The following is a 25947-nucleotide window of genomic DNA, read 5'->3' on the forward strand; positions in this document are numbered from 1 at the left end:
ATGGGCGCCCAGCCGCGCGGAGTCCGCGTCGCGAAGCTCTTGCCTCCCTGGGCGCCGCCGCCGCTGCTGCTATTTCTGCTGCTGCTGCTGCCAGGTACGCGCGCGGGGCGAGGGGGACTGGAGGGACGGGCGCCCAGCCCGAGCGGGGTCCGAAGGGGATGCGGCCCGGAGTGCAGCGCGAGGTGGGGAGAAGGGCGCCGTGGCTGGGGACCCGAAACTCGCGTGGACTGGCTCCGGCCCGGCGGCGAGTTAGGTGGGGGGTGCGTGTTTTCCCCTCGGCGGGCCCCTCCTTGAGAGTGATTTGTGCGCTCCCTGGAGGCGCGGGGAGGGCCCGCACTGGGGCTCTTCCTTCCACAGCCCAGCGTTACAGATTCGAGTCTCGGCCCTGCCCATTGTCCTGCTTGGCGCACTGGGTGCTGAACTGACGCGCCCAGGCCGCGGGTTCCACTGTCTGCATCCCGCCCACCTCCTCGTTTTACGAATATCTGGGGAAGCTGAGGCCAGAGAGGGCTCAAGATTTGCTCAAGGCCACCTGGGGTAGAGGGGAGTCGTTAAGGGGCGCCAGCCTCTCCTCCTTGTCCTCGCCTCTACGCACTCCTGGCACCTCCCCGCCTTCGCCTTCTGCCCGGTCTCTAAGAGGAGCTTGTTAGGGAGAAGCCGGCCCTGATAGAAAGGCTTTTGAGTGTCCTGGGAGGGGTGGTAGATACCAGGGGACGAGGGATTTGGCAGGGCTGCAGGCGGTCCCTGCAGCTGGGAGGGTAAGTGTGTTGGGAGACCACGTTGTGACCATGCACTCAGAGCGCTGTTCCTGCCCCTCCGGTGCTGAGGCCCCCAGTACTCAGAGCGCTGAACACTCCCCACGGAGCTCCTGAATGTGGCCCCTTCTTTATTTGGAGGGGGGGTTAGGGGACAGTCAAAATCCCTGGAGAAGTTGGGTTGGACTTAAAGGATTCCCCTCATCCCCTCCCCAGATTTTTCCCAGATCTGTGAGAAGCAGCAGACAGCTGACTCAAGATGCCTGGAGTGTGGCTTATAAACAAAGAGGGTCCCCAAGGGTTTCAGAGAGGGAAGGGTCTTTGATCAGGATGTGAAGACAACATCAGCGGGAACCGTGGGTCGCACTCTGAGAGCATGGGAGCCACGTAGGCACCCGCTTCTAAGATGTTCGGTGGCCAAACCCCTACAGGGTCCTGGGTGGGAAGAAGGAAAGCCCCAGTCCTAGGTTGTAGTCTCCCTCGGGCCCTGGGGTACTCCTGCCCTGGGAGTGGACTGGTCGTCTCTCCATTGTGGCTGTATGCAGGCAGATTGCATTTGGATCACGCTGCTGCCGTGCAGTAACAAAGATGGTGAGGACGGTTCCTGAGCTCTTACCATATGCCTGCATGGAGCTAAGCACTTCACTTATAACAACCCTAAGAGGTGGATACATTTATAATCTTTCACAGATGAAGGAAATGAGGTTTAGAGAGGTTAAGCCACTTGCCTAAGCTCACACAGCTCACAAGGATTCTGTCAGGATTTGCACCAGATCTATCCAAATTCAGAGCCCAGGCTTGTAATCATTGTGCTTCTCAACGAATGTGTGTGACCTGATGGAATCCCTTCTCTCTTGGGCCTCAGTTTCCTAGTCTTTAACTTCAAGGAGTAGGACTAGTCTGAAAGTCTGGAGTTCAGAGAGTACCCTCAGCAGATGGAGAGGAAGCTGTAGGTGGATGGTGTCCCTGGTGAGGGGAAAAGTGACTTCCCCAGGATCTGACAGGGCTACTTCCCTCAGTGGCCAGAGCCTCCGACGCCGAGCATCGTCTGTTTGAGCGGCTGTTCGAAGATTACAATGAGATCATCCGGCCAGTGGCCAATGTGTCTGACCCAGTCATCATCCAGTTTGAAGTGTCCATGTCTCAGCTGGTGAAGGTGGTGAGTGCCAGAGCCACAAGCCGTGGCCGTGGGGTATGGAGCTTCTGGAATAGCCTTTCCCAGAACCAGCCTTGTTTTTGTAATTCACCATCTACTTTAATCTCTCTTTCTAGGATGAAGTAAACCAGATCATGGAGACCAACCTGTGGCTCAAGCAAGTAAGTGACCAGACCCTGGGCACTGCTGCCCTCTGGTGGTGACTGCTTTATTTGCTGTCTGTGAACCAAGGGCCAAAACGCCTACTTCACTCCTGTGGACCCAGATTGAGGTCCACTGACTGGCTGGTCTGTCTCTACCTGGGCTTGGGGTCATATGCACTGCTCTGCACCCCTGTGGAAAGACTGCAGGGCCCAGCCCCTCAAGTCACAGACGATAGACTGCGTCCTGGAAAGAGAGACCTCCATGCTCAGACAAAATGGGGCTGACCCGGGCCTGGAGCCCTGGCCCCGACTCTAGGGTGGCGCCTGAGGCACCTCTTCCCCTTCCTCTTGCTAAAAACTCATCCTTGTTGTTGATGGGGGGGGTGGGAGCTGGGGTTCTGGATTTTCCTGTTCAGATTGGGACCAAAGAAATGGGCTTCCACATGTTCTCCCCAGGGAGGCTTTGTGCAGACATGGACAGATAACTCACTGGCCTAAGGGTGATCCTTCCACCAGCTCAGCCCACTGGACACTCAGCTCATGCAGCCTTCCTTCCTAGGAGGCTGGCAAGCCAGATGGGCACGGTGCCCACTCACCGCCCTATGGTACACGTTCCCTCCAGCCACAGCTTCACCTCTCTCCCCTCAGGTGCTCAGGCCTCACATCCCCCAGCCTCTACACCCAAACACTTCCTGGGCCCTGGTGGGATCATGGCTCCTTCCCCAGACCCTTCAGAGGCCAACCCTGCTCAACCCGGAGGTGGAAGAGGGTTCTGTGTGTCATGAGCGCCGTTACTGGGGCCTGATGGCATGTCCAAGCCGTTTCAGGAATGTAAACAGCAGGAGCTTAAGGCAGGGACCTGGACCTGGAAATGACTGGAGAAAGCCCTAGTGGTCCTGACTGATTGATGGGGGCTGGGCTTGCCCCACTCATGGGGGCAGCTAGGAGGCGGTCTGCACACTCAGCCCAGTGCTGTCTCCCCGCTAGCACCCACATGAGGAATGGGCCAGTGTGGTCTGCATTGCAGAGGCGGCTCTGACGTGCAGCCGAGGTGGGGAGGTCACCAAGATGAGTGGTGTCAAAAGAAGTAAAACCATGCTTGTCCTTCCACTGCCCCCCTCTCCCTCCTTGCCTTCTCCCCCCAGATCTGGAATGACTACAAGCTGAAGTGGAACCCCTCCGACTACAATGGAGCGGAGTTCATGCGTGTCCCTGCACAGAAGATCTGGAAGCCAGACATTGTGCTGTATAACAAGTAAGGTGCTTGGTGGCCCCCACCTCTCAGGGCTGTCAGCCTGGACCTGGGTCCTTGGCCTGCTGTGCTTTACAGCCTGGTCTTCCTGGGACCTTTTCCAAGAGAGCTCCATTCATTTGGTTCATTCCGCAGGTATTTATTGACCTACTATGTGCCAGGTCCTAGAGATACTGTGGCACAAGATAGATACCCTCCCCCTTGCCTCTAGGAGTTTATCAGACACACCAGGGAAGACAGGAATGAGTTACAGTATCCAAATATGCAATTACAGACTGGAGGAAGGGCAAGGAAGGAAACATGGGGGTGGGCTTAATTCACCAAGGCAGGACCTGACCATCCCTGTAAGTCAGGCTGTAGCCACGCCCCATGGTTAGACCACAGGAAACCTTCATTCTTTTTTTTTAATGGATGACCACAACAAAAGTAACAATGATTGCAACTACCAAACACGAAACACACTCATACTGTCATAATGTTGACATTTAGTCCAGTAATCCTCCACTGTAACAGCTCCTTTACTTTGCAGTGAGAATTGATTTGTATATTTTTTGCCTCTGAGTCCTTGTGGGATTTTTTTTTTATTATTCAAACAGAAAGTCACAAAAATTGTAATCATCCTCATCAGTTCACTCAGTCCCATGTAATTAATTTTTTTCATCTTGATCTTTTGTTAGCACTTTTATGAGTTCATCAGTTTTCCATTAGAGTTCTGAAAATGCTTATTCATTCAGTTCAGCAGTATAGTCAGTTACCAGAAACCTATACTTCTCAGAGTCTTTTCCATGAATTCCCTGAAGATGAAACCTTTTTATAGGAACATTTTGCGAAAGCATCAGAGTACACCCAGAACTCTCTGTAAATGACAAAAGACTTAAATATTACCACGGTTAAAGATATGATGAAAGTTCATAATAATGCAATTGACAAGGAAATTTAGTTATTTCTGAGATATACATTTTAAAGTAATAACTAGAATTATGACTTCTAACATTATACCAGAAAATATAAGATTTTTAGAAATTTCATGTAATGTTTGAATCATTTATATTAATATATTTCCATACAAATAACCCAAAGAAAGTTTAGTATTAGTTGTTTTTTTTGTTTGTTTTTTTGTACTGCAAGTTCTTATTAGTCATCAATTTTATACACATCAGTGTATACATGTCAATCCCAATCGCCCAATTCAGCACACCACCATCCCCACCCCACCGTGGTTTTCCCCCCTTGGTGTCCATATGTTCATTCTCTACATCTGTGTCTCAACTTCTGCCCTGCAAACCGGGTTCATCTGTACCATTTTTCTAGGTTCTACATACATGCGTTAATATACTATATTTGCTTTTCTCTTTCTGACTTACTTCACTCAGTATGACAGTCTCTAGATCCATCCACGTCTCAACAAATGACTCAATTTCGTTCTTTTTTATGGCGGAGTAATATTCCATTGTATATATGTACCACATCTTCTTTATCCATTTGTCTGGCGATGGGCATTTAGGCTGCTTCCATGACCTGGCTATTGTAAATAGTGCTGCAATGAACATTGGGGTGCATATGTATTTTTGAATTATGGTTTTCTCTGGGTATATGCCCAGTAGTGGGATTGCTAGATCATATGGTAATTCCATTTTTAGTGTTTTAAGGAACCTCCATACTGTTCTCCATAGTGGCTGTATCAAATTACATTCCCACCAACAGTGCAAGAGGGTTCCCTTTTCTCCACACCCTCTCCAGCATTTGTTGTTTGCAGATTTTTTTTTTTTTTTTTTTTTTTTTTTTTTTGCTGTACGTGGGCCTCTCACTGTTGGGGCCTCTCCCGTTGTGGAGCACAGGCTCTGGACGTGCAAGCTCAGCGGCCATGGCTCACGGGCCCAGCCACTCCGCGGCATGTGGGATCTTCCCGGACCGGGGCACGAACCCATGTCCCCTGCATTGACAGGCGGACCCTCAACCACTGAGCCACCAGGGAAGCCCTGTTGTTTGCAGATTTTTGATGATGCCCATTCTAACTGTAGTTTTGATTTGCATTTCTCTAACAATTAGTGATGTTGAGCAGCTTTTCATGTGCTTCTTGGCCATCTGTATGTCTTCTTTGGAGAAATGTCTGTTTAGGTCTTCTGCCCATTTTTGGATTGGGTTGTTTGTTTCTTTAATATTAAGCTGCATGAGCTGTTTATATATTTTGAAGATTAATCCTTTGTCTGTTGATTCGTTTGCGAATATTTTCTCCCATTCTGAGGGTTGTCTTTTTGTCTTGTTTATGGTTTCCTTTGCTGTGCAACAGCTTTGAAATTTCATTAGGTCCCATTTGTTTATTTTTGTTTTTATTTCCATTACTCTAGGAGGTGGATCAAAAAAGATCTTGCTGTCATTAATGTCAAACAGTGTTCTTCCTACGTTTTCCTCTAATAGTTTCATAGTGTCCGGTATTACATTTAGGTCTCCAATCCATTTTGAGTTTATTTTTGTGTATGGTGTTAGGGAGTGTTCTAATTTCATTCTTCTACATGTAGCTGTCCAGTTTTCCCAGCACCACGTATTGAAGAGACTGTCTTTTCTCCACTGTATATCTTTGCCTCATTGTCATAGATTAGTTGACCATAGGCAGGTGGGTTTATCGCTGGGATTTCTATCTTGTTCCATTGATCTGTGTTTCTGTTTTTGTGCCAGTACCATATTGTCTTGATTACTGTAGCTTTGTAGTATAGTCTGAAGTCAGGGAGACTGATTCCTCCAGCTCCGTTTTTCCCCTCAAGACTCCTTTGGCTATTCGGGATCTTTTGTGTCTCCGTACAAATTTTAAGATGATTTGTTCTAGTTCCGTAAAAAATGCCATTGGTAATTTGATAGGGATTGCACTGAATCTGTAGATTGCTTTGGGTAGTATAGTCATTTTCACAATATTGTTTCTTCCAATCCAAGAACATGGTATATCTCTCCATCTGTTAGTATCATCTTTAATGTTTTTCATCAGTGTCTTATAGTTTTCTGCATATAGGTCTTTTGTTTCCCTAGGTAGGTTTATTCCTAGGTATTTTATTTTTTTTGTTGCAGTGGTAAACAGGAGTGTTTCCATAATTTCTATTTCAGATTTTTCATCATTAGTGTATAGGAATGCAAGAGATTTCTGTGCATTAATTTTGTATCCCACAACTTTACCAAATTCATTGATTAGCTCTAGTAGTTTTCTTGTGGCATTTTTAGGATTTTCTATGTATAGTATCATGTCATCTGCAAACAGAGACAGTTTTACTTCTTCTTCTCCAATTTGTATTCCTTTTATTTCTTTTCCTTCTCTGATTGCCATGGCTAGGACTTCCTAAATTATGTTGAATAATAGTGGTGAGAGTGGACATCCTTGTCTTGTTCCTGATCTTAGAGGAAATGCTTTCAGTTTTTCACCATTGAGAATGATGTTTGCTGTGGGTTTGCCGTATATGGCCTTTATTATGTTGAGGTAGGTTCCCTCTATGCCCACTTTCTGGAGAGTTTTTATCATAAATGGGTGTTGAATTTTGTCAAAAGCTTTTTCTGCATCTATTGAGATGATTATATGGTTTTTATTCTTCATTTTGTTAATGTGGTGTATCACATTGATTGATTTGCGTATACTGAAGAATCCTTGCATTCCTGGGATAAATCCCACTTGATCATGGTGTATGATCCTTTTAATGTGTTGTTGAATTCTGTTTGCCAGTATTTTGTTGAGGATTTTTGCATCTGTGTTCATCAGTGATACTGGTCTGTAATTTTTTTCTTTGGTAGTATCTTTGTTTGGTTTTGGTATCAGAGTGATGGTGGCCTCAGAGAATGAGTTTGGGAGTGTTCCTTCCTCTGCAATTTTTTGGAAGAGTTTGAGAAGGATGGGTGTTAACTCTTCTCTGAATGTTTGGTAGAATTCACCTGTGAAGCCATCTGGTCCTGGACTTTTCTTTGTTGGAAAATTTTTAATCACAGTTTCAATTTCATTACTTGTGATTGGTCTGTTCATATTTTCTGTTTCTTCGTGTTTCAGTCTTGGAAGGTTATACCTTTCTAAGAATTTGTCCATTTCTTCCTGGTTGTCCATTTTATTGGCATAGAGTTGCTTGTAGTAGTCTCTTAGGATGCTTTGTATGTCTGACATGTCTGTTGTAACTTCTTTTTCATTTCTAATTTTATTGATTTGAGTCCTCTCCCTCTTTTTCTTGTTGAGTCTGGCTAATGGTTTATCAATTTTGTTTATCTTCTCAAAGAACCAGCTTTTAGTTTTATTGACCTTTGCTATTGTTTTCTTTGTTTCTATTTCATTTATTTCTGCTCTGATCTTTATGATTTCTTTCCTTCTGCTAAATTTGGGTTTTGTTTGTTCTTCTTTCTCTAGTTCCTTTAGGTGTAAGGTTAGATTGTTTACTTGAGTTTTTTGTTTCTTGAGGTAGGCTTGTATAGCTATAAACTTCCCTCTTAGAACTGCTTTTCCTGCATCTCATAGGTTTTGGATCATTGTGTTTTCATTGTCATTTGTCTCTAAGTATTTTTTGATTTCCTCTTTGATTTTTTCAGTGATCTCTTGGTTAGTTAGTAGTATATTGTCTAGCCTCCAAGTGTTTGTCTTTTTTACGTTTTTTTCCCTGTAATTCATATCTAATCTCATAGCATTGTGGTCAGAAAAGATGCTTGATATGAGTTCACTTTTCTTAAATTTACTGAGGCTTGATTTGTGACCCAAGATGTGATCTATCCTGGAGAATGTTCTGTGTGCACTTGAGAAGAAAGTGTAATCTGCTGTTTTTGGGTGGAATGTCCTATAAATATCAATTAAATCTATCTGGTCTATTGTGTCATTTAAAGCTTCTGTTTCCTTATTTATTTTCATTTTGGATGATCTGTCCATTGGTGTAAGTGAGGTGTTAAAGTCCCCCACTATTATTGTGTTACTGTTGATTTCCTCTTTTATAGCTGTTAGCAGTTGCCTTATGTATTGAGGTGCTCCTATGTTGGTTGCATATATCTTTATAATTTTTATATCTTCTTCTTGGAGTGATCCCTTGATCATTATGTAGTGTCCTTCCTTGTCTCTTATAATATTCTTTATTTTAAAGTCTATTTTATCTGATATGAGTATAACTACTCCAGCTTTCTTTTGATTTCAATTTGCATGGAATATCTTTCACCATCCCCTCACTTTCAGTCTGTACGTGTCCCTAGATCTGAAGTGGGTCTCTTGTAGACAGCATATATATGGGTCTTGTTTTTGTGTCCATTCAGCAAGCCTGTGTCTTTTGGTTGAAGCATTTAATCCATTCACATTTAAGGTAATTATTGATATGTATGTTCCTATGACCATTTTCTTAATTGTTTTGGGTTTGTTTTTGTAGGTCCTTTTCTTCTTTTGTGTTTCCCACTTAGAGAAGTTCCTTTAGCATTTGTTGTAGAGCTGGTTTGGTGGTGCTGGATTCTCTTAGCTTTTGCTTGTCTGTAAAGGTTTTGATTTCTCCATCAAATCTGAATGAGATCCTTTCCTGGTAGAGTAATCTTGGTTGTACGTTCTTCCCTTTCATCACTTTAAGTATATCATGCCACTGCCTTCTGGCTTGTAGAGTTTCTGCTGAGAAATCAGCTGTTAACCTTATGGGAGTTCCCTTGCATGTTATTTGTCATTTTTCCCTTGCTGATTTTAATAATTTTTCTTTGTCTTTAATTTTTGCCAATTTGATTACTATGTGTCTCAGTGTGTTTCTCCTTGGGTTTATCCTGTATGGGACTCACTGTGCTTCCTGGACTTGGGTGGCTATTTCCTTTCCCATGTTAGGGAAGTTTTCGACTCTAATCTCTTCAGATATTTTCTCTGGTCCTTTTTCTCTCTCTTCTCCTTCTGGGACCCCTATAATGTGAATGTTGGTGCATTTAACATTGTCCCAGAGGTCTCTTAGGCTGTCTTCATTTCTTTTCATTCTTTTTTCTTCATTCTGTTGCGCAGCAGTGAATTCCACCATTCTGTCTTCCAGTTCACTTATCTGTTCTTCTGCCTCAGTTATTCTGCTATTGATTCCTTCTAGTGTAGTTTTCATTTCAGTTATTGTATTGTTCATCTCTGTTTGTTCTCTAATTCTTCTAGGTCTTTGTTAAACATTTCTTGCATCTTTTCTATCTTTGCCTCCATTCTTTTTCCGAGGTCCTGGATCATCTTCACTATCATTATTCTGAATTCTTTTTCTGGAAGGTTGCCTATCTCCACTTCATTTAGTTGTTTTTCTGGGGTTTTGTCTTGTTCCTTCATGTGGTACATAGCCCTCTGTGTTTTCATATTGTCTGTTTTTCTGTGAATGTGGTTTTTGTTCTACAGGCTGCAGGATTGTAGTTGTTTTTGCTTTTGCTGACTGCCCTCTGGTGGATGAGGCTGTCTAAGAGACTTCTGCAAGTTTTCTGATGGGAGGGACTGGTGGTGGGTAGAGCTGGCTGTTGCTCTGGTGGGCAGAGCTCAGTAAAACTTTAATCTGCTTGTCTGCTGATGGATGGGGCTGGGTTCCCTCCCTGTTGGTTGTTTGGCCTGAGGCAACCCAACACTGGAGCCTACCTGGGCTTTTGGTGGGGCTAATGACAGACTCTGGGAGGGCTCACTCCAAGGAGTACTTCCCAGAACTTCTGCTGTCAGTGTCCTTGTCCCCATGGTGAGCCACAGCGCCCCCCCACCCCCGCCTCTGCAGGAGACCCTCCAACACTAGCAGGTTGGTCTGGTTCAGTCTCCCCTGGGGTCATTGCTCCTTACCCTGCGTCCTGATGTGCACACTACTTTGTGTGTGCCCCCTAAGAGTGGAGTCTCTGTTTCCCCTAGTCCTGTCAAAGTCCTGCAGTCAATTCCCACTAGGCTTCAAGGTCTGACTCTCTAGGAATTCCTCCTCCTGTTGCTGGACCCCCAGGTTCGGAAGCCTGACATGGGGCTCAGAACCTTCACTCCAGTGGGTGGACCTCTGCAGTATAAGTGTTCTCCCATCTGTGAGTCACCCACCCAGCAGTTATGGGATTTGATTTTACTGTGATAGCGCTCCTCCTACCACCTCATTGTAGCTTCTCCTTTGTCTTTGGATGTGGGGTATCTTTTTTGGTGAGTTCCAGTGTCTTCCTGTTGATGATTGTCCAGCAGCTAGTTGTGGTTCTGGTGTTCTTGCAAGAGGGAGTGAGAGCATGTCCTTCTACTCCAGCATCTTGGTTCCTCTCCAAGCTTCATTCTTTTACTCACCCAACGAATGCTCCTGCCCCTGCCTCACACTGCACACGTGCATCTGCCCACCAGCCACAGGAAGCTGCGCCTTTCTCTCTCTTTCAGAGGTTCTTCCTCTGCCTATCTGAATCTGCCCATTGTGGCACCTACAAAACCTGCCTCTTTCATAAGCCCATACAAACCTGACACCTTCCACATTTAACCTCTGTTATTAGACAAACATAATTTTAATTGGTATTTTACAGTATGTACTAGTTTGTTCTCCAGGTATTGACAGACTTCAATTTTGTAACTGTGCTTTATCTCTGGAGTTCTAATGTCTTAAAAAACCACTGAGCATTTTTCAACAAAACACTTCGTATAGAATTAGTCTAATCAGATTTTAAAGCATTCTGTGTTTTGGTTTGTATGCCGAATTAGTACCAATCAATATGTTTTACTGTTCGTATTGGGACTAGAGAAGCTACGTTTTTGGTTGAATCCCACTTTCTATTCATGGGTTAAAAGAGAAGTGTTCTTTACTCCAAAGATGGTCCGTGTTTTTATTTTTTTAATTTTTTAATTTTTTTAACATCTTTATTGGAGTATAATTGCTTTACGATGGTGTGTTAGTTTCTGCTTTATAACAAAGTGAATCAGCTGTACATGTACATATACATATATCCCCATATCTCTTCCCTCTTGCGTCTCCCTCCCTCCCACCCTCCCTATGCCACCCCTCTAGGTGGTCACAAAGCACTGAGCTGATCTCCCTGTGCTGTGTGGCTGCTTCCCACTAGCTATCGATTTTATATTTGGTAGTGTATATATGTCCATGCCACTCTCTCATTTTGTCCCAGCATACCCTTCCCCCTCCCCATGTCCTCAAGTCCATTCTCTAGTAGGTCTGCATCTTTATTCCTGTCCTGCCCCTAGGTTCTTCATAACCTTTTTGTTTTTTAGATTCCATATATATGTGTTAGCATACGGTATTTGTTTTTCTCTTTCTGACTTACTTCGGTCTGTATGACAGATTCTAGGTCCATCCACCTCACTACAAATAACTCAGTTTCATTTCTTTTTATGGCTGAGTAATTCCATTGTATATATGTGCCACATCTTCTTTATCCATTCATCTGTCGCTGGACACTTAGGTTGCTTCCATGTCCTGGCTATTGTAAATAGAGCTGAACATGAACACTGTGGTACGTGACTCTTTCTGAATTATAGTTTAAGCTACAGTAATCAAGACAGTATGGTACTGGCACAAAAACAGAAATAGAGATCAATGGAACAGGATAGAAAGCCCAGAGATAAACCCACACACATATGGTCACCTTATCTTTGATAAAGGAGGCAAGAATATACAATGGAGAAAAGACAGCCTCTTCAACAAGTGGTGCTGGGAAAACTGGACAGCTACATGTAAAAGAATGAAATTAGAACACTCCCTAACACCATTCACAAAAATAAACTCAAAATGGATTAAAGACCTAAATGGAAGGCCAGAAACTATAAAACTCTTAGAGGTCCGTGTTTTGTTTACTGCTTTTCCAAGAAAAGACAGCATTCATAAATGTGTTTCTTTCATGCAACTTGTAAATTGGTCCTTAAAGAACTGGGACAGGAGATAAATTAACTGGTTTGTAGAAATCTCCTGGTCCAAAGGCTCTTAAGGAGCTGAGCAGGGTAGTAAGAATTTTTGCTAAGCTAGAATTAAGAAAGTGGGCACAGATCTTAATCTTATGATTTGCATTTCATAGCTGTTTTCTTGCTGGCAATCTTGGGTGAACAGCTGGGGTACTTTAGGGATGTGTGCTTTTAACAATACTGAGAGACATAGTGAAAAGCTTCCATCGGATATGGAGAGGAGCAAATATCATAAGGAATTTCCTTGGAATCTGAAGCTGAAAATAAGATTTAGAGACTATCTTTCAATTCCTCTCTCCTAACTGAAACTTCAGTTTCTCTGAACCTCGGGTGAGAGTTTCTTTTCATTTCAACACACTAGAAAGACTTTTTACCTTCTTATGCCAGTTTCTCCTGCCATGTTTTTGTTCTTTGAAGTTCATTCTCTAGTAGAATCCTCAGAAAGTGTTCGTGGACACAGTGTACCCTAAGTTCTTACAAGTTCGTAACTCACTGTAGCCTTTTTAGGTAATACTCTTAGGTCATTTGCTGATATAAAATCCTTCACTCATACTTTCCTTCCATGAAAACCTTAAAAATGCTGACTCATGTTCTGGTATGAAGTGTTGCTGTCAAAAACGATTGCCAGTCTAATTTTCTTTTTTTCTTGTAAAATCTGGTGACTTTGGGGAGAGTAAAGGGACTCTATTAATACGTGTGCCAGGACCACAGATGTAAACCAGGACTGTTCTGGATGAACTTGGATGCATAGTCAGCTTGTTTACAAGGGCGTTGTTCTTTTTCTTGGGTAACCCAAAGATATTTTACCCTTTATCTTTAAAATCTAGTTGTTTTACTCTGTACCATATACATAAGAAGCCTTCTTTTATTCCAGTAAATGTTTTGTGAATTAGAGTTTTTCAGATCTGTTCTATTGCTTTATCTCTCCAGGAACTCCATTTTCACCTATATTTGAACTGCTTTACCTATATTCTTTCCATATTATTTTCTCTCACATTCTTTTTCTTTGTCTCTTTTTGATTTAAAAGAATTTTTTTTCTCCTTTCTGTTTTTTATTTTCATCACAATACTTTCCATGGTGTGTGCTGCTTGTTACGTTTTAGTTTTTATTTCTAAAATGATTTTTTAAATTTCTTTCTTCCCGTTCTTTCCTAAGTTCTGTCAGTTCTTTATTCATCCTCCTATTGCTTACCCAAATTCTTAACTTTTCTATTTCTAATTTATGCGGCTCTTTCAAAGTTTCTAAAGATCGTTCTTTCTATTACCTTAATTTGTAATGTCAGATTATCAGTTTCATCTGCTCTGAGGTTATATTTTTGCGGTGTGCACTTGTCTGTTTGTATGTTATTGTCATTCAATTACTTTTCATATTTTTCTTACAATATGTTAATATGAGGTTCAGTCTAATCCTTTTCTGTTGCTCTTGTTTAAATAGATGGCCTTTGTTGTACTTTTAGGACAGGTTCCCAGAGGGGATGGGAGTGGGTAAGGGTGGGTCTCTTGTGTCACCTGCTTGGGAGTTCCCTCCTCAAGTGGTTCCCTTGAAGCATTTAAATACTCCGTGTAGCCACCTCCACAGTCTGAGAGCTGCCACTTCTAGACACCTGCTTCTCTACTTTCTCAACCATCTTCTTTTTCTTACCCTCAGTTTCCCACGCTGTTCAATTTGAAGCCTACCCTATGCAGCTTTTTTCTGGGTGGGTCTCTGCCCTTCTGGAAGGCAGTTGGGGTGGGAGGTGTTTCTGAGATCGAGCCCAGCCCAGCCTCCTCTGCAGACCCTGGTGGCTCCCCATCGTTTTGTCCTCTCCCACAAACTGGCACCTGTGGTGCCCTCTCTGTTTCACCATTCCCCTTGCTGAAGATGCAGTGCAGAGCGGGGTCCTCTTTTTTGAGGGGCAGATACCTCTTGGTGATTTCTGTCTGGGGCTCTCGGGACAGGAGAACTTCCCTTCCTCTTCCCTCAGCCACCTCCACAGCAGCTAACCCCACCCGAATCCCACGCAGGTCCCACTGGTGGTAGTGGTTCAACCCCACTCTCTCACACCTGAGGTTCTTAGAGTTCCACGTAACCTAACTTTGTTGACCACGTGGGCAGTGGGATTTTTCTTTTGCTATCTTGTTGCCCTGTTTTTCTGAGGAAATTTGGAAAGGTTAAAGAAACGGATGCCATCGTGATCTTTCTCATACCACTCACCACCCTCGCCCCACTTCAGCTCTTACTCTTTCCTTCTATTAAAGTGATACCTCAACTAATCATTTGCACCCACCCTGCCTTTTCTTTTTTTAATCAGCTCACGTGGTTCAGCAACACACTGGCTGAGTGAGACCTTTCCCCCTTTGCTGACCCCTGCTGCCAACCATCTCTTGGGCATCCAGGGGGGTGAGAGCTTCATTTATCTTTTTGGTCATCCGTTCAGTCAGCTAGTACTTACCGAGCACCCTCTCTGTGGCTGGGGCTCTGCCAGACCCTGGTACCCAGCGAGGTCTTCATCTTCTGTCTCCTGGTGGCAGAGCTAGGCCACTGACGCTGTCAGCAAGCAGGCCTCCTGGTCTGGGCAGACACAGCTGTGGGGGTCTGTAGGCAGCCGCCACAGTGACCAGGATCCCTGGAAAATAGCAGACATGTGCCCCAGCAACCAAGGTAAGCTGATCTCCAGTGTTTGGCCTTTTGGACACACAGACTTGAGGACTCAAGTTCCGACTGGTCAAGGCCCTGCCACAGACTCTGTGTGGGACCCTGAGCAAGCCAGTCCTGCCCTCTGACCTTCAGTTTCCTCGTCGGTAAAATGAGGGGATCAGACTAAAGCAGGGATCATGAAGCTTTCCTGTGAAGGGCCAGGTAGTTAAGTATTTTAGGCTTTGTGGGCCTTAGAGTCTCTGTCGCAGCTACTCAGTCCTGCCCTTGTAGCTTAAAAGTAGCTGCAGACAATAGACCACAAATGGGTATGGCTGTGTGCTCCAATAAAAATTTATGTACAGAAATAGGGGGCAGGCCAGTGGACTAGTCCCTGGGCTCTGAAGGTCCATTTTGTTGATCCAGATGCCTAAGGAAAGTTGTTCTGGAGGCCTCTGCCTTCCCAGGGGTCCTCTCAGCCCTCTGCGTAATGTAGGCCAGCCTCCCAGGACTCCTTGGTGCCCAACATGGTCAAGTCCACTTGGGGCCGTGTGGGTCCCCACCCCCTCCCCACTTCTCATACCCCTCCTTTCCTCCTGGAGCTGGGAATCCTCTTCTTGTGGGGAATTGAGGGCCCAGTAGGATAAAGTGGGGCTAAGAACATATAAACACAGCAGGGCACCTTTGGGACAACCCAGCTGGCTGGAGTGAAGGCGGATAGTGGATTTGACATCAACCCTTCACATGTAACGACTGTCCTGCTCGACAGACGCACGTGATGGTGGGAGGGCCAGAGACCAGCAAGGAGACACACCCCGGACACACCCCCTCCTGTCTTCACACAGTGCTATCCAGTAACAACCAGACAGGATATCCCTAAATGTATAGGTTTGTCTTTTTTTTTTTCCAGCTCTTCAGGCAAATGGGTATAGTGGTTGCTCCCTTTAGAAGGACATACATGCCTTCAAATGCAGAACTCTAAGAAATCAACAGGGCTGACCCATGGAAATGTCAAGAGCTTTCACTGGGCGAGGCCATTGTCATGAGGACCGGCTGGCTTCATGCTCAGATGTGAGCTTGGACGGGGTGTTGAGCTGGTCATCAGCAAATCTTCCACTGCACAAACCAGCTGATAAATGCCAACAAGCCAATTCTAGGAATAATGTATGTCTCTGCATAGAAAGGGCGCACATAGCTAAACAGAAGGGAGAAGGAACATGGGGAAGGATAGGGACACAGAAGGCAAAGGAACCTGTCATGCTGGGTTTGAAAGACAAGGAATCAGAAAACATGATTATTCATTCTAAAACAGTGCAGGGAGGAATGGGGAGTTTGGTAAACGGTAGAACCAGGGTCCAGAGATAGGGCCTGGTAATAGACCCATCTAACAGGCTCAGTTTAATGGCAGTGGGCTCCTACGGTGGTCTCTGCAGCCCCTTCCAGGTCCACGGTCTGGTTTGACATCCGTGTGTGTACACACATTGGGCTCCCAATGCAGACAGAATGAGGAGGCATTACCAGGGCCAAACCATAGGGACAGCGAGTGGCAAATATCCCCAAGGTCACCTAAACACCTGCCTCTGATGACCACTTTCATTCATTTCTTTTATTTCTTCAATTAAAGGAGAAAAAAATCTCTGGCATTTGGGAGTGTCTCCATATATATCAAGCTGGGAGTTGTATGGTGTGGAATGAACCCATGACGTGCCCCAGGGTGGGGGCTGATGAGTGTGTCAGATCGTTGGGGGTTGGGGGGTCCTGGGCTTCAGTATCCCCATTGGTAAATGGGATGGTGAACTGCGAGACCTTTTACAGCACTTTGAGCTCTCATATTCTGCAGTTTTACAAATCGTTACTTGCCGTTTACCTGCTGGCAGCGTGAGAAGCTGGGCTAGCTGACCACATGGTAATGACCTGTGTGCCGCACACCTCCTCTTTGTCTCCGCAGTGCTGTTGGGGATTTCCAGGTGGACGACAAGACCAAAGCTTTACTCAAGTACACGGGGGAAGTGACTTGGATCCCCCCGGCCATCTTTAAGAGCTCGTGCAAAATCGATGTGACCTACTTCCCATTCGATTACCAGAACTGCACCATGAAGTTTGGTTCCTGGTCCTACGACAAGGCAAAAATCGACCTGGTCCTGATCGGCTCCTCCATGAACCTCAGGGACTACTGGGAGAGTGGTGAGTGGGCCATCATCAAAGCCCCAGGCTACAAACATGACATCAAGTACAACTGCTGCGAGGAGATCTACACGGACATCACGTACTCGCTGTACATCCGGCGCCTGCCCCTGTTCTACACCATCAACCTCATCATCCCCTGCCTGCTCATCTCCTTCCTGACTGTGCTTGTCTTCTACCTGCCCTCCGACTGCGGCGAGAAGGTGACTCTCTGCATCTCGGTCCTCCTCTCCTTGACTGTGTTTCTGCTGGTGATCACTGAGACCATCCCGTCCACCTCTCTGGTGATTCCCCTGATCGGCGAGTACCTCCTGTTCACCATGATTTTTGTAACCTTGTCCATCGTTATCACCGTCTTCGTGCTCAACGTGCACTACAGGACCCCCACCACACACACGATGCCCATGTGGGTGAAGACCATATTCTTGAACTTTCTTCCCAGGGTCATGTTCATGACCAGGCCGGCAAGCAGTGAGGGTAACACTCAGAGGCCAAGACCCTTCAATAGCGCTGAGCTCTCAAACCTGAATTGCTTCAGCCACATAGAGTCCAAGAGCTGCAAAGAAGGCTACCCCTGCCAGGACGAGCTATGTAGCCACTGCCACCACTGCAGGGTAAAAATCCTGAATTTCAGTGCCAATCTCACGAGAAGCTCCAGTTCTGAATCCGTCAATGCCGTGCTGTCCCTCTCTGCTCTGTCACCAGAAATCAAAGAAGCTATCCAAAGTGTCAAGTATATTGCTGAAAATATGAAAGCACAGAATGAAGCCAAAGAGGTAAGGATATGTCTGTTATTACATTGGTCATTCATTCATTCAACAAACATTGTATTGGTTCCTTGTGGGCAAGGAATTAGACTGGCATCAGTGGCTTGTGTTCAGACCAGCTCCTCATTTACCAGTTATTTATCCTTGGATACACCGCCTCACCTCTGTGAGTCTGTCTTTTCATCTGTAAAATGGGATGATAAAGGTTGTGAGTATGTGGTGCCCTGCATTTAGCTGCTGGGCTGCCAGCAGTTTGGGACATTGGAACACCTGATGCTGAGTGAGTGGATTAGGAGGTAGGCTGGAAGAGGGCATGAGGCCAGATGATCTCCAATTAGTATTGATCAGCTGAGCTGACGTTTTAAACTTTACTCGTTGTGTCTCCCTACTCCCCTTTAAGAGTAATTTACATAAAGTACACACCTCTTAAGTCTACATCTCAGTGAATTTTTACATTATGTGTACACCCACATAACCATGATCTAGGTAAAGGTATAGAACATTTCCAGTGCCCCAGAGGGTTCCCTTGTGCCCCTCCCCAGTCAGTAACCCCCTCCCTCCCTCCTCGGTAACCACTGATCCCGACGTCTTTTATGTTAATTAATTTTACCTATTCTTGAACTTCATATACGTGGAATCGCATAGCATAAACTTTCATATCAGACTTCTTTCATTCAGCAAAGTGTACGAAGATGTCTGAGGTTTATCCTTTTGGTTGGTTATTGGTGTGTAAGATTCTACAGTATGACGACACCGCCTTCTGTTTATTCGTTCTACGGTTGTTGGACATTTGGTTATTTCCAGTTTGGGGCGATATGAATAAAGCTGCTATAAATTTATACATATCTTTTGGTGAATATATACACTCGTTTCTCCTGGCTACATTCCTAGGGGTGGAATTGCTGGATCACTGGAGAGGTGTATTTTTCACTTTAGTGGACACTGTCAGGTTTCCAAAGGGTTTGAGCCGATTGACATGCCCCCTGGCAATGTTTGAGAGTTCCAGCTGCTGCCCATCGCCGCCAAACGGGGGTGAAGTGGCCTTTCTTGTCCCTGTGGACTAATGATTAGGGCTCTTTTTCATATGCTTATTGGCCATTTGGATATCTTCTTTTGTGAACTATCTATTCACACTCTTGCCCATCTTTTTTTCATTGGGTGAACTTGTATTTCCTTCAAAAATCTTATGCTAGAACTAGTGATAGGTATTAGTAATGGGGAAGCTTTACACTTATGTGTTTGGCTGTTCCCACACTGTTTACCCCCAAGGTTACCAGAATCATGTTCAATAATTTTTTAAGAAGCTCTGCTTTAAAATTAACTGGTTCTAAGTTGATTATTAGCAAAGAGCTAATTACCAGATAATTTCAGCTCCTGATGCACTGTAGGTAATTAATGTTGGTAGGAAATGTCTGGAGCCTCTTTTATTCAGCTGTGAACGGCATATTAAAGTAGATGAGACAGGAGGGAGATAGCAACAGTGGCCCCGTGTCCTCACCCCACCCATCTGAGCAACTCTGAGCCCACTTGTGACTGTAACAATGCAAAACCTCCCACTGATACCAGAAATTTAGCCAAAAAGTCAGGCCCTCCTTTAAATTCAGTTGAAGCAGTTGGTTGGTTGTTTTTTTTTTTTTCAAGTCTTCATTGAATTTTTTACAACATTGCTTCTGTTTTATGTTTTGGTTTTTTGGCCCTGTGGCACGTGGGATCTTAGCTCCGGGACCAGGGATCAAACCCACACCCCCTGCATTGGAAGTCGAAGTCTTAACCACTGGACCACCAGGAAGTCCCTGAAGCAGTTGTTGGACATTAAGTACATGATTAGAGAATCTCATTTGTCTAACACTACTCACTTTTGCAGATATTCTCTACCCTTTCTTTTTAAAATAATCACTTCTTTTGAGTGATAATTTACTAAAGATTGAGATCTAAGTACCCATCGTCTTTGTCAGGCTATTAGAAACTATCTTTATTCCAAAAATTATTTACTAGGAACCATACAAGGTGTTAAGAGTTTCACGAGGGTTTTAGTTAGCGTTAGAGTTTCCACAAGATGTGTGACGGAGGCAGACAGTAAAAAAAAAAAATGTTACTGAAAGGGAAGTCACAGCTGAAATGCCAGGAAGGTAAATTAGTGAAATAGCCTGAATGTGGCCAGCTAGAGGCACATGGTTCATCTCAAGGGGCAGCCACTGCTCACTTCTGGTCATCTGTTACCACAGATGAATGTGGTCCCATTGTTTTTCCAGAGAAAGCAGAAATCTGGACCACCGTCCAGTGGATTGCAACCTGTTTATGAAAGGGTGGCAAGTGTTAGAATAAAGATGCCTACTCAGTGCTCTGAGGAGAGTTGGGCTGTCTGAAGGATGCCTTCTTTCTCTCTTACTGTGTGACAGACATGCTGCTGTTTACATAGAGTTTTCTAGAGGTATTTTAATTTCCTAATTCCCTGGCTCCAACTTGGTTGGTTTTAACTGTCCTGGGCTCCTAGGCACTTGGAATGAACAGGATTGGTTCTCCCAGAGCCATCTCCTGAGGGTGCTGAGAGCCTGTGAATGACTGTCCCTGGACACGCCAGATCCCAAAGGGACAGGAGTGTCATCGTGTCACCTGCCTTGGCTGTTCTCTTTTCAAGTTGTTTGTGTTGGTCACCCCTACTTGCTCACACTTGTGAGGTGTTTAATACTCTAAATTCAGAGTTAGGGCTAGGATTGGGTTACAAGTTAGAAAACTAGTTAGGGAGCTTGTGGTCTCATGTTAATACTCTCCGTCTTACGGTTTTGACGGCTGATCGTTTGAAGTTGGTTCCACTGTATGAGTTGTTCTTGAGGTCTTGGAGGTGTGCATAGATCAGAGCCATGATCTTTTGAGCTAATAACCCTGATACAACTTGTTTTGTTTGGTTCAGATACAGATAGAGAGATATATCTATATATCTATATGTATGTGTATCTGTTAGTTCATTCATTCCAACTAGAGTTAGACTTCTGATCAATGATTTATTTACATGTGTTGTAATTACTGTTTTCTAGGGTTAAATTTTGGCCATCTTATTTCACGTTTTCCATTTACTTTTTTTTTTGCCTCAGTTCTTGCTGTTTACTAGAAAGTTTGAATATTTTTTGCTGGTTGAAAGTCGTGTGCTTTATTTTTATTCTTCTGCTAGCTCTTCCTAACTGATTTAAACCCATGCTCAAGTTCCGTTTTCCATATCAATTGGTCTCTTACATTTTTAAGTATCTGTGTTTTGCCCCCACCCCACTGTCCTTCCCCTCTGATCTTCCTCACTGCTTTGGCTACCTGGGTGTTACTAGAGCTTTAGTTTTGGTTTTTCATGAATATATGTTTTGGTTTTTGACCTTCCTTTTTTTATTTAGTCTGTAGTCACCCCTCACATCTACTTATGGTGTCCTCCTGGATTTATCTCTTTGTGTTGGCATGCCTTCTCAAGATTGTTTACGGGTAAACCTTTTGGGGCCTGTAAGCTTAAAAATGTATTGTGGGGCTTCCCTGGTGGCGCAGTGGTTAAGAATCTGCCTGACAATGCAGGGGACACGGGTTCGAGCCCTCATGCAGGAAGATCCCACACGCTGCAGAGCAACTAAGCCCGTGTGCCACAACTACTGAGCCCACGCGCCTAGAGCCCGTGCTCCACAACAAGAGAAGCCACCGCAATGAGAAGCCCACGCACCACAACGAAGAGTAGACCCTACTCACCGCAATAAGGGAAAACCCGCACACAGCAACGAAGATCCAACACAGACAAAAATAAATAATTTTTTTTTAAACTGTATTGTGCCCTCACTTTTTTTTTTTTTTTTTTTTTTTTTCAGTATGCAGGCCTCTCACTGTTGTGGCCTCTCCCGTTGCGGAGCACAGGCTCCGGACGCACAGGCTCAGCGGCCATGGCTCACGGGCCCAGCTGCTCCGCAGCACGTGGGATCTTCCCGGACCGGGGCACGAACCCGTGTCCCCTGCATCGGCAGACAGACTCTCAACCACTGCGCCACCAGGGAACCCTATGTGCCCTCACTTTTAAGTGAGAGTTTAGCTGGATACGAAATTCTAGGGTTGAAGTTCTTTTCCTTAAATACTTAAATAACACTCCATGGCCTTTTTGCCTCAGTGTCGTTTCTGAAAAAGTTTTAAGTTAATCTGAATGTTGTTCCTTTGCAAGCAATCTATTCTATCTAGAAGCTATTAGAATTTTCTGTTTGTAGAGAAATCGAATGACACCAAACACAACGTGTTGGTGTGGGTCTCTCCTAGTCTGTTTGGCATTCCTGTGAGCCATTTAATTCCAAGGTTTTTCATCTCACTTTAACTCTGGGGAAATCAATGTTATTTCTGTAAAGATATCCTGTTCACCCTTCTTTTCTCTTTCCCTGAACTGTTGTTGTACAGATGGGATACCTCTGCTCCCAGCTTCTCCATCTCCTAGCTTTTCTTTTACATCGCTGCCCCAGGTGAGGTCCTTACTCTCCTCCCTGTTTCTTTCCGGGGCTGTATTTACCCTTGCCAGTCACCCCAGCTCTTGAGTTCTTTATCGCGACTTGTCTGTTGTTCACACTTGTATTTCCACTTGATTCTTCTATAACACTGCTTGTTCCTAACTTCGTGTTTCCAATATTCTCTCCTATCCAGTGACTATCTGGATGGTCTCAAAAGACTGTCTTGTTTAGTTTAAATTCTTAACCTATCTGTTCCATGAATTTTCTTTCAAATACCTAAGTTTGTGTATTGGGGGCCTGTAAACTCACCTTTTCTGGGGGTGTCAGCCATCCTTACTGAACTGTGTTTGAGGGGCCCAAACCCATGCTTCCCAAGGCAGAGGACCCACATGGCCACAAACTGGGCTAGACGCCCCTTCAGGGGCGTTTCCTCCCCTCCAGCTGACCTTGTCCGTGAGGAGCTCCCCCACGTCCCTTTCACTCAACTGCAGTTGTTCATCTTTGATGTGGGGAACGAGGAGGGAAGCCTCAGGCCCCACCAATCAGTGGGCACCTCTGCTCTGCTCTTCCCCTCAGCCAGGCCCTACTTTGCTGACAAGTGGCCCTGCCTGCATCTCTGGGCTGGGAGTGGCAGGCTGGAAAGAGGCACAGGGTTGGGGGAGAGAAGAGCACAACCAAGCCTTCCCCAGACCTTCCCTCCACCGAGACCCTTCTCTTCCAACCGCATGCTCACACTCAGCAGTCCACACCTGCCCAGGTTTCTGAGAGTCTTTAAGGCACGGTCTCCTCTTGTTTCTGGGACATCTCCAGGGTTGGGCTGGGAAACAGAGCCAAGTGCTTGGGCTAGTTCACCATTCTGCCCAACACTCATCTACCTGTTCATGCATCATTAGTGCCAAAGTTTCCAGAGAATGACCAGTGTCCTTGTGCCTTAAAGACTCAGAGTTAGACATAAAATTAAGTTTCACCCAGCTCTATTTGCAGCACTGTTTGTATTCATGTGTAAAACCCAAGTCCCCTCTTTCTTCACCAGGCTAAACCATGTGAAGTGCTCTCAGAGGGAGATATATACTTGGTTAATGGTCATTTTTAAAATCAGCATTAATATCAGTAGGTATTATTCATTAAGGACCCTGTGCCAGGCACATATTTCATTTACTCCTCATAACAACTCTCTGAATTAGGTACTGTTCTTATCCCCGATTCACCAAGGAGGAAATTGAGGCTGAGAGAGGTCACATAATTTACCCAGATTCTCGTGCCTAGAAAGGAGCAGAGCTGGGATTATAACAAGTCTTGGTTTTCCCACCCCGCTGCCTCCTAGGCCCTAGGAGGTTTAGCCAGTAGGGGGTTGGCAGGAATCACAGCGTCTATTGTATATTGGAATCTTTTACACCCAAAGTCTTAGGAATTCAAATAAGTAACCGGTGGCAAATAGGGCATTATAGCTCTAATCCACTGACTTCTCAATGTCATCAGAGGGACATGTTCACTCACGCTCATAATGGTGAAATAAAATCCTTGTCTCCCAGCCCCATTTCAGTGCACTTAATTAAATTACTAAATCACATGCTGCCTCTCTATTATGTGATTATTTCTTCAAAATCAGTTGATTTATGGGTTCTCTTTTTCTCAGTCCAATTATGGTTTCCCTTCTGAGTTGTCTAGTATAATTAATGTGCAGTTCTCCTTCCTATTTCAAGCCTAAATTGAAGCTGTCTTATATACAGTTAGTCTTGCTCTTTCTTCCATCTTTACTTTATGGTCAGCATTGATTTCTGATTTTGAACCTGTTCTGTAACTGTACGGAATTCCATGATACTTTGGCCTTCTAATTGAAGATGATACTTGGCTAGTTGGGCATTGTGGAGAGAGGGCGGTGGGAGAGGAAGAGTGATGATGGGCTTACCCTGATGTGCTTATTTCATTTTTGAAACAGACGTTACAAGGAAATTAGTATCTAAAACTGGATAAGAGCTAGTACTTTGAATTATGTTGGACTGTATTAGCTATTCTAACAAAGGCCCAGAATCCTCCTGCAGAGGTGTAAATCAAGTTAACTGGTTTTAACTAACTTTATAAATTGGAATTCAATTTTTAGGGAAAAAAAGGGTTATGTAGATGTTAAGAAATTTGATTTAAAACATTTAATATGACAGATATTTTATTCCTGTTTCTCTAGTGCATAAAGAGAAACTTGAGAATGGTAGACTTCCTCAGACTACATCCATTAGAAAAAAGAGGTTTCTTGCATATTGGCAAGCAGAATGGCTTCTTCTACTGAAACCCATTTATTCGATATTCAATATTGAAAATGTGTCCACCTTGCCTTTTCCTTCCTGCTTTATTTTTTCCTCTTTCATGATGTTTGTTTTTGTCTTTCAGATTCAAGACGATTGGAAGTATGTTGCCATGGTGATTGATCGTATATTTCTGTGGGTTTTCATTCTGGTGTGCATTTTAGGGACAGCAGGATTGTTTCTGCAACCTTTGATGGCCAGGGATGATGCATAAGCACTAAACTGTGTGTTACTTATGAGGTTACTTATGTGTATTGGGGGAGAGGCGGCTCACTGTTTTTTTAATTTTATTTTTTGTTGTGGTAAAATTCACTTAGCATAAAATGTACCATCTTAACCATGTTTAAGGGCACAGTTCAGTGGTATTAAATATATTCAGGGCTTCCCTGGTGGCGCCGTGGTTGACAGTCCGCCTGCCGATGCAGGGGACACGGGTTCGTGCCCCGGTCCAGGAGGATCCCACATGCTGCGGAGCGGCTGGGCCCGTGAGCCATGGCCGCTGAGCCTGCGCGTCCAGAGCCTTGTGCTCCGCAACGGGAGAGCCCACAACAGTGAGAGGCCCGCGTACCGCCAAAAAAAAAAAAAAAAAAAAAAATATATATATATATATATATATATATTCACATTGTTGTGTAACCATCACCACCATCCATCCCCATAACTTGTAAAACTACAGACCAGTTAAACAATAATTCCCCAGTCTCCCCTCCCACCAGCAACCATCATTACACTTTATCTTTATGACTTTGACTACTCTAAGTACCTCATATAAGTGGAATCATACAGTATTTGTCTTTTTGTGACTGGCTTATTTCACTTCACAGAATGTCCCTAAGGTTCATCCATGTTGTAGCATATTGCAGAATTTCCTTACTTTTTAAGGCTGAATAATAGTCAATTTTAAGTATATACATTTTGCTTATCCATTTATCTGTTGATGGACACTTGGGTTGCTCCCATGTTTTAGCTGTTGTGGATAATGTTGCTATGAACATGGGTGTACTCTCTCCGATACCTTGCTTTCAGTTCCTTTGGGGATATACCCAGAAGTGGAATTGCTCGATCATATGGCAATTCTATTCTTAATTTTTTGAGGAACTGCCATACTGTTTTCCACCATGGCGATACCATTCTATATTGCCACCAACAATGTACAAGGATGGATTCTCCCCAGTTTCTCCACATCCTCATCATACTTTTTTTTTTTCGGTACGCAGGCCTCTCATTGTCGTGGCGTCTCCCGTTTTAGAGCACAGGCTCCAGACGCGCAGGCTCAGCAGCCAGGGCTCACGGGCCCAGCCGCTCCACGGCATGTGGGATCTTCCCGGACCGGGGCATGAACCCGTGTCCCCTGCATTGGCAGGCGGACTCTCAACCACTGCACCACCAGGGAAGCCCTGTTTTGTTTTTCTGATAATAGCAAAACTATTGGTTGTGAGTCAGTATCTCATTGTAGTTTTGATTTCATTTCTCTAATGATTAGTGA

General features: G+C 44.5%; 1 protein-coding gene across 1 annotated transcript; it reads left to right on the forward strand.

Annotated features, from left to right (window-relative positions):
- CHRNA3 (cholinergic receptor nicotinic alpha 3 subunit) lies at positions 1–24917 on the forward strand. Its single transcript, XM_019950343.3, has 6 exons — positions 1–94; positions 1775–1914; positions 2028–2072; positions 3200–3309; positions 16705–17716; positions 24547–24917. The coding sequence occupies exons 1-6, from the start codon at positions 1–3 to the stop codon at positions 24673–24675; spliced, it is 1530 nt and encodes a 509-aa protein (XP_019805902.1). The 3' UTR covers positions 24676–24917.
- Positions 24918–25947: the final 1030 nt, after the last annotated feature.

The sequence above is a fragment of the Tursiops truncatus genome, chromosome 2 (assembly GCF_011762595.2).
Source record: "Tursiops truncatus isolate mTurTru1 chromosome 2, mTurTru1.mat.Y, whole genome shotgun sequence".
In the NCBI taxonomy this organism is placed as follows: Eukaryota; Metazoa; Chordata; class Mammalia; order Artiodactyla; family Delphinidae; genus Tursiops; species Tursiops truncatus.

What these genes read in the sequence shown, in the direction of transcription:
- CHRNA3 (XM_019950343.3), top strand. Translation starts at nt 1, where the DNA reads ATGGGCGCCCAGCCGCGCGGAGTCCGCGTCGCGAAGCTCTTGCCTCCC. An exon ending in TGTCTCAGCTGGTGAAGGTG is followed by an intron (nt 1,915 to 2,027) that starts GTGAGTGCCAGA and finishes CTCTCTTTCTAG; the next exon opens with GATGAAGTAAACCAGATCAT. An exon ending in GACATTGTGCTGTATAACAA is followed by an intron (nt 3,310 to 16,704) that starts GTAAGGTGCTTG and finishes TTGTCTCCGCAG; the next exon opens with TGCTGTTGGGGATTTCCAGG.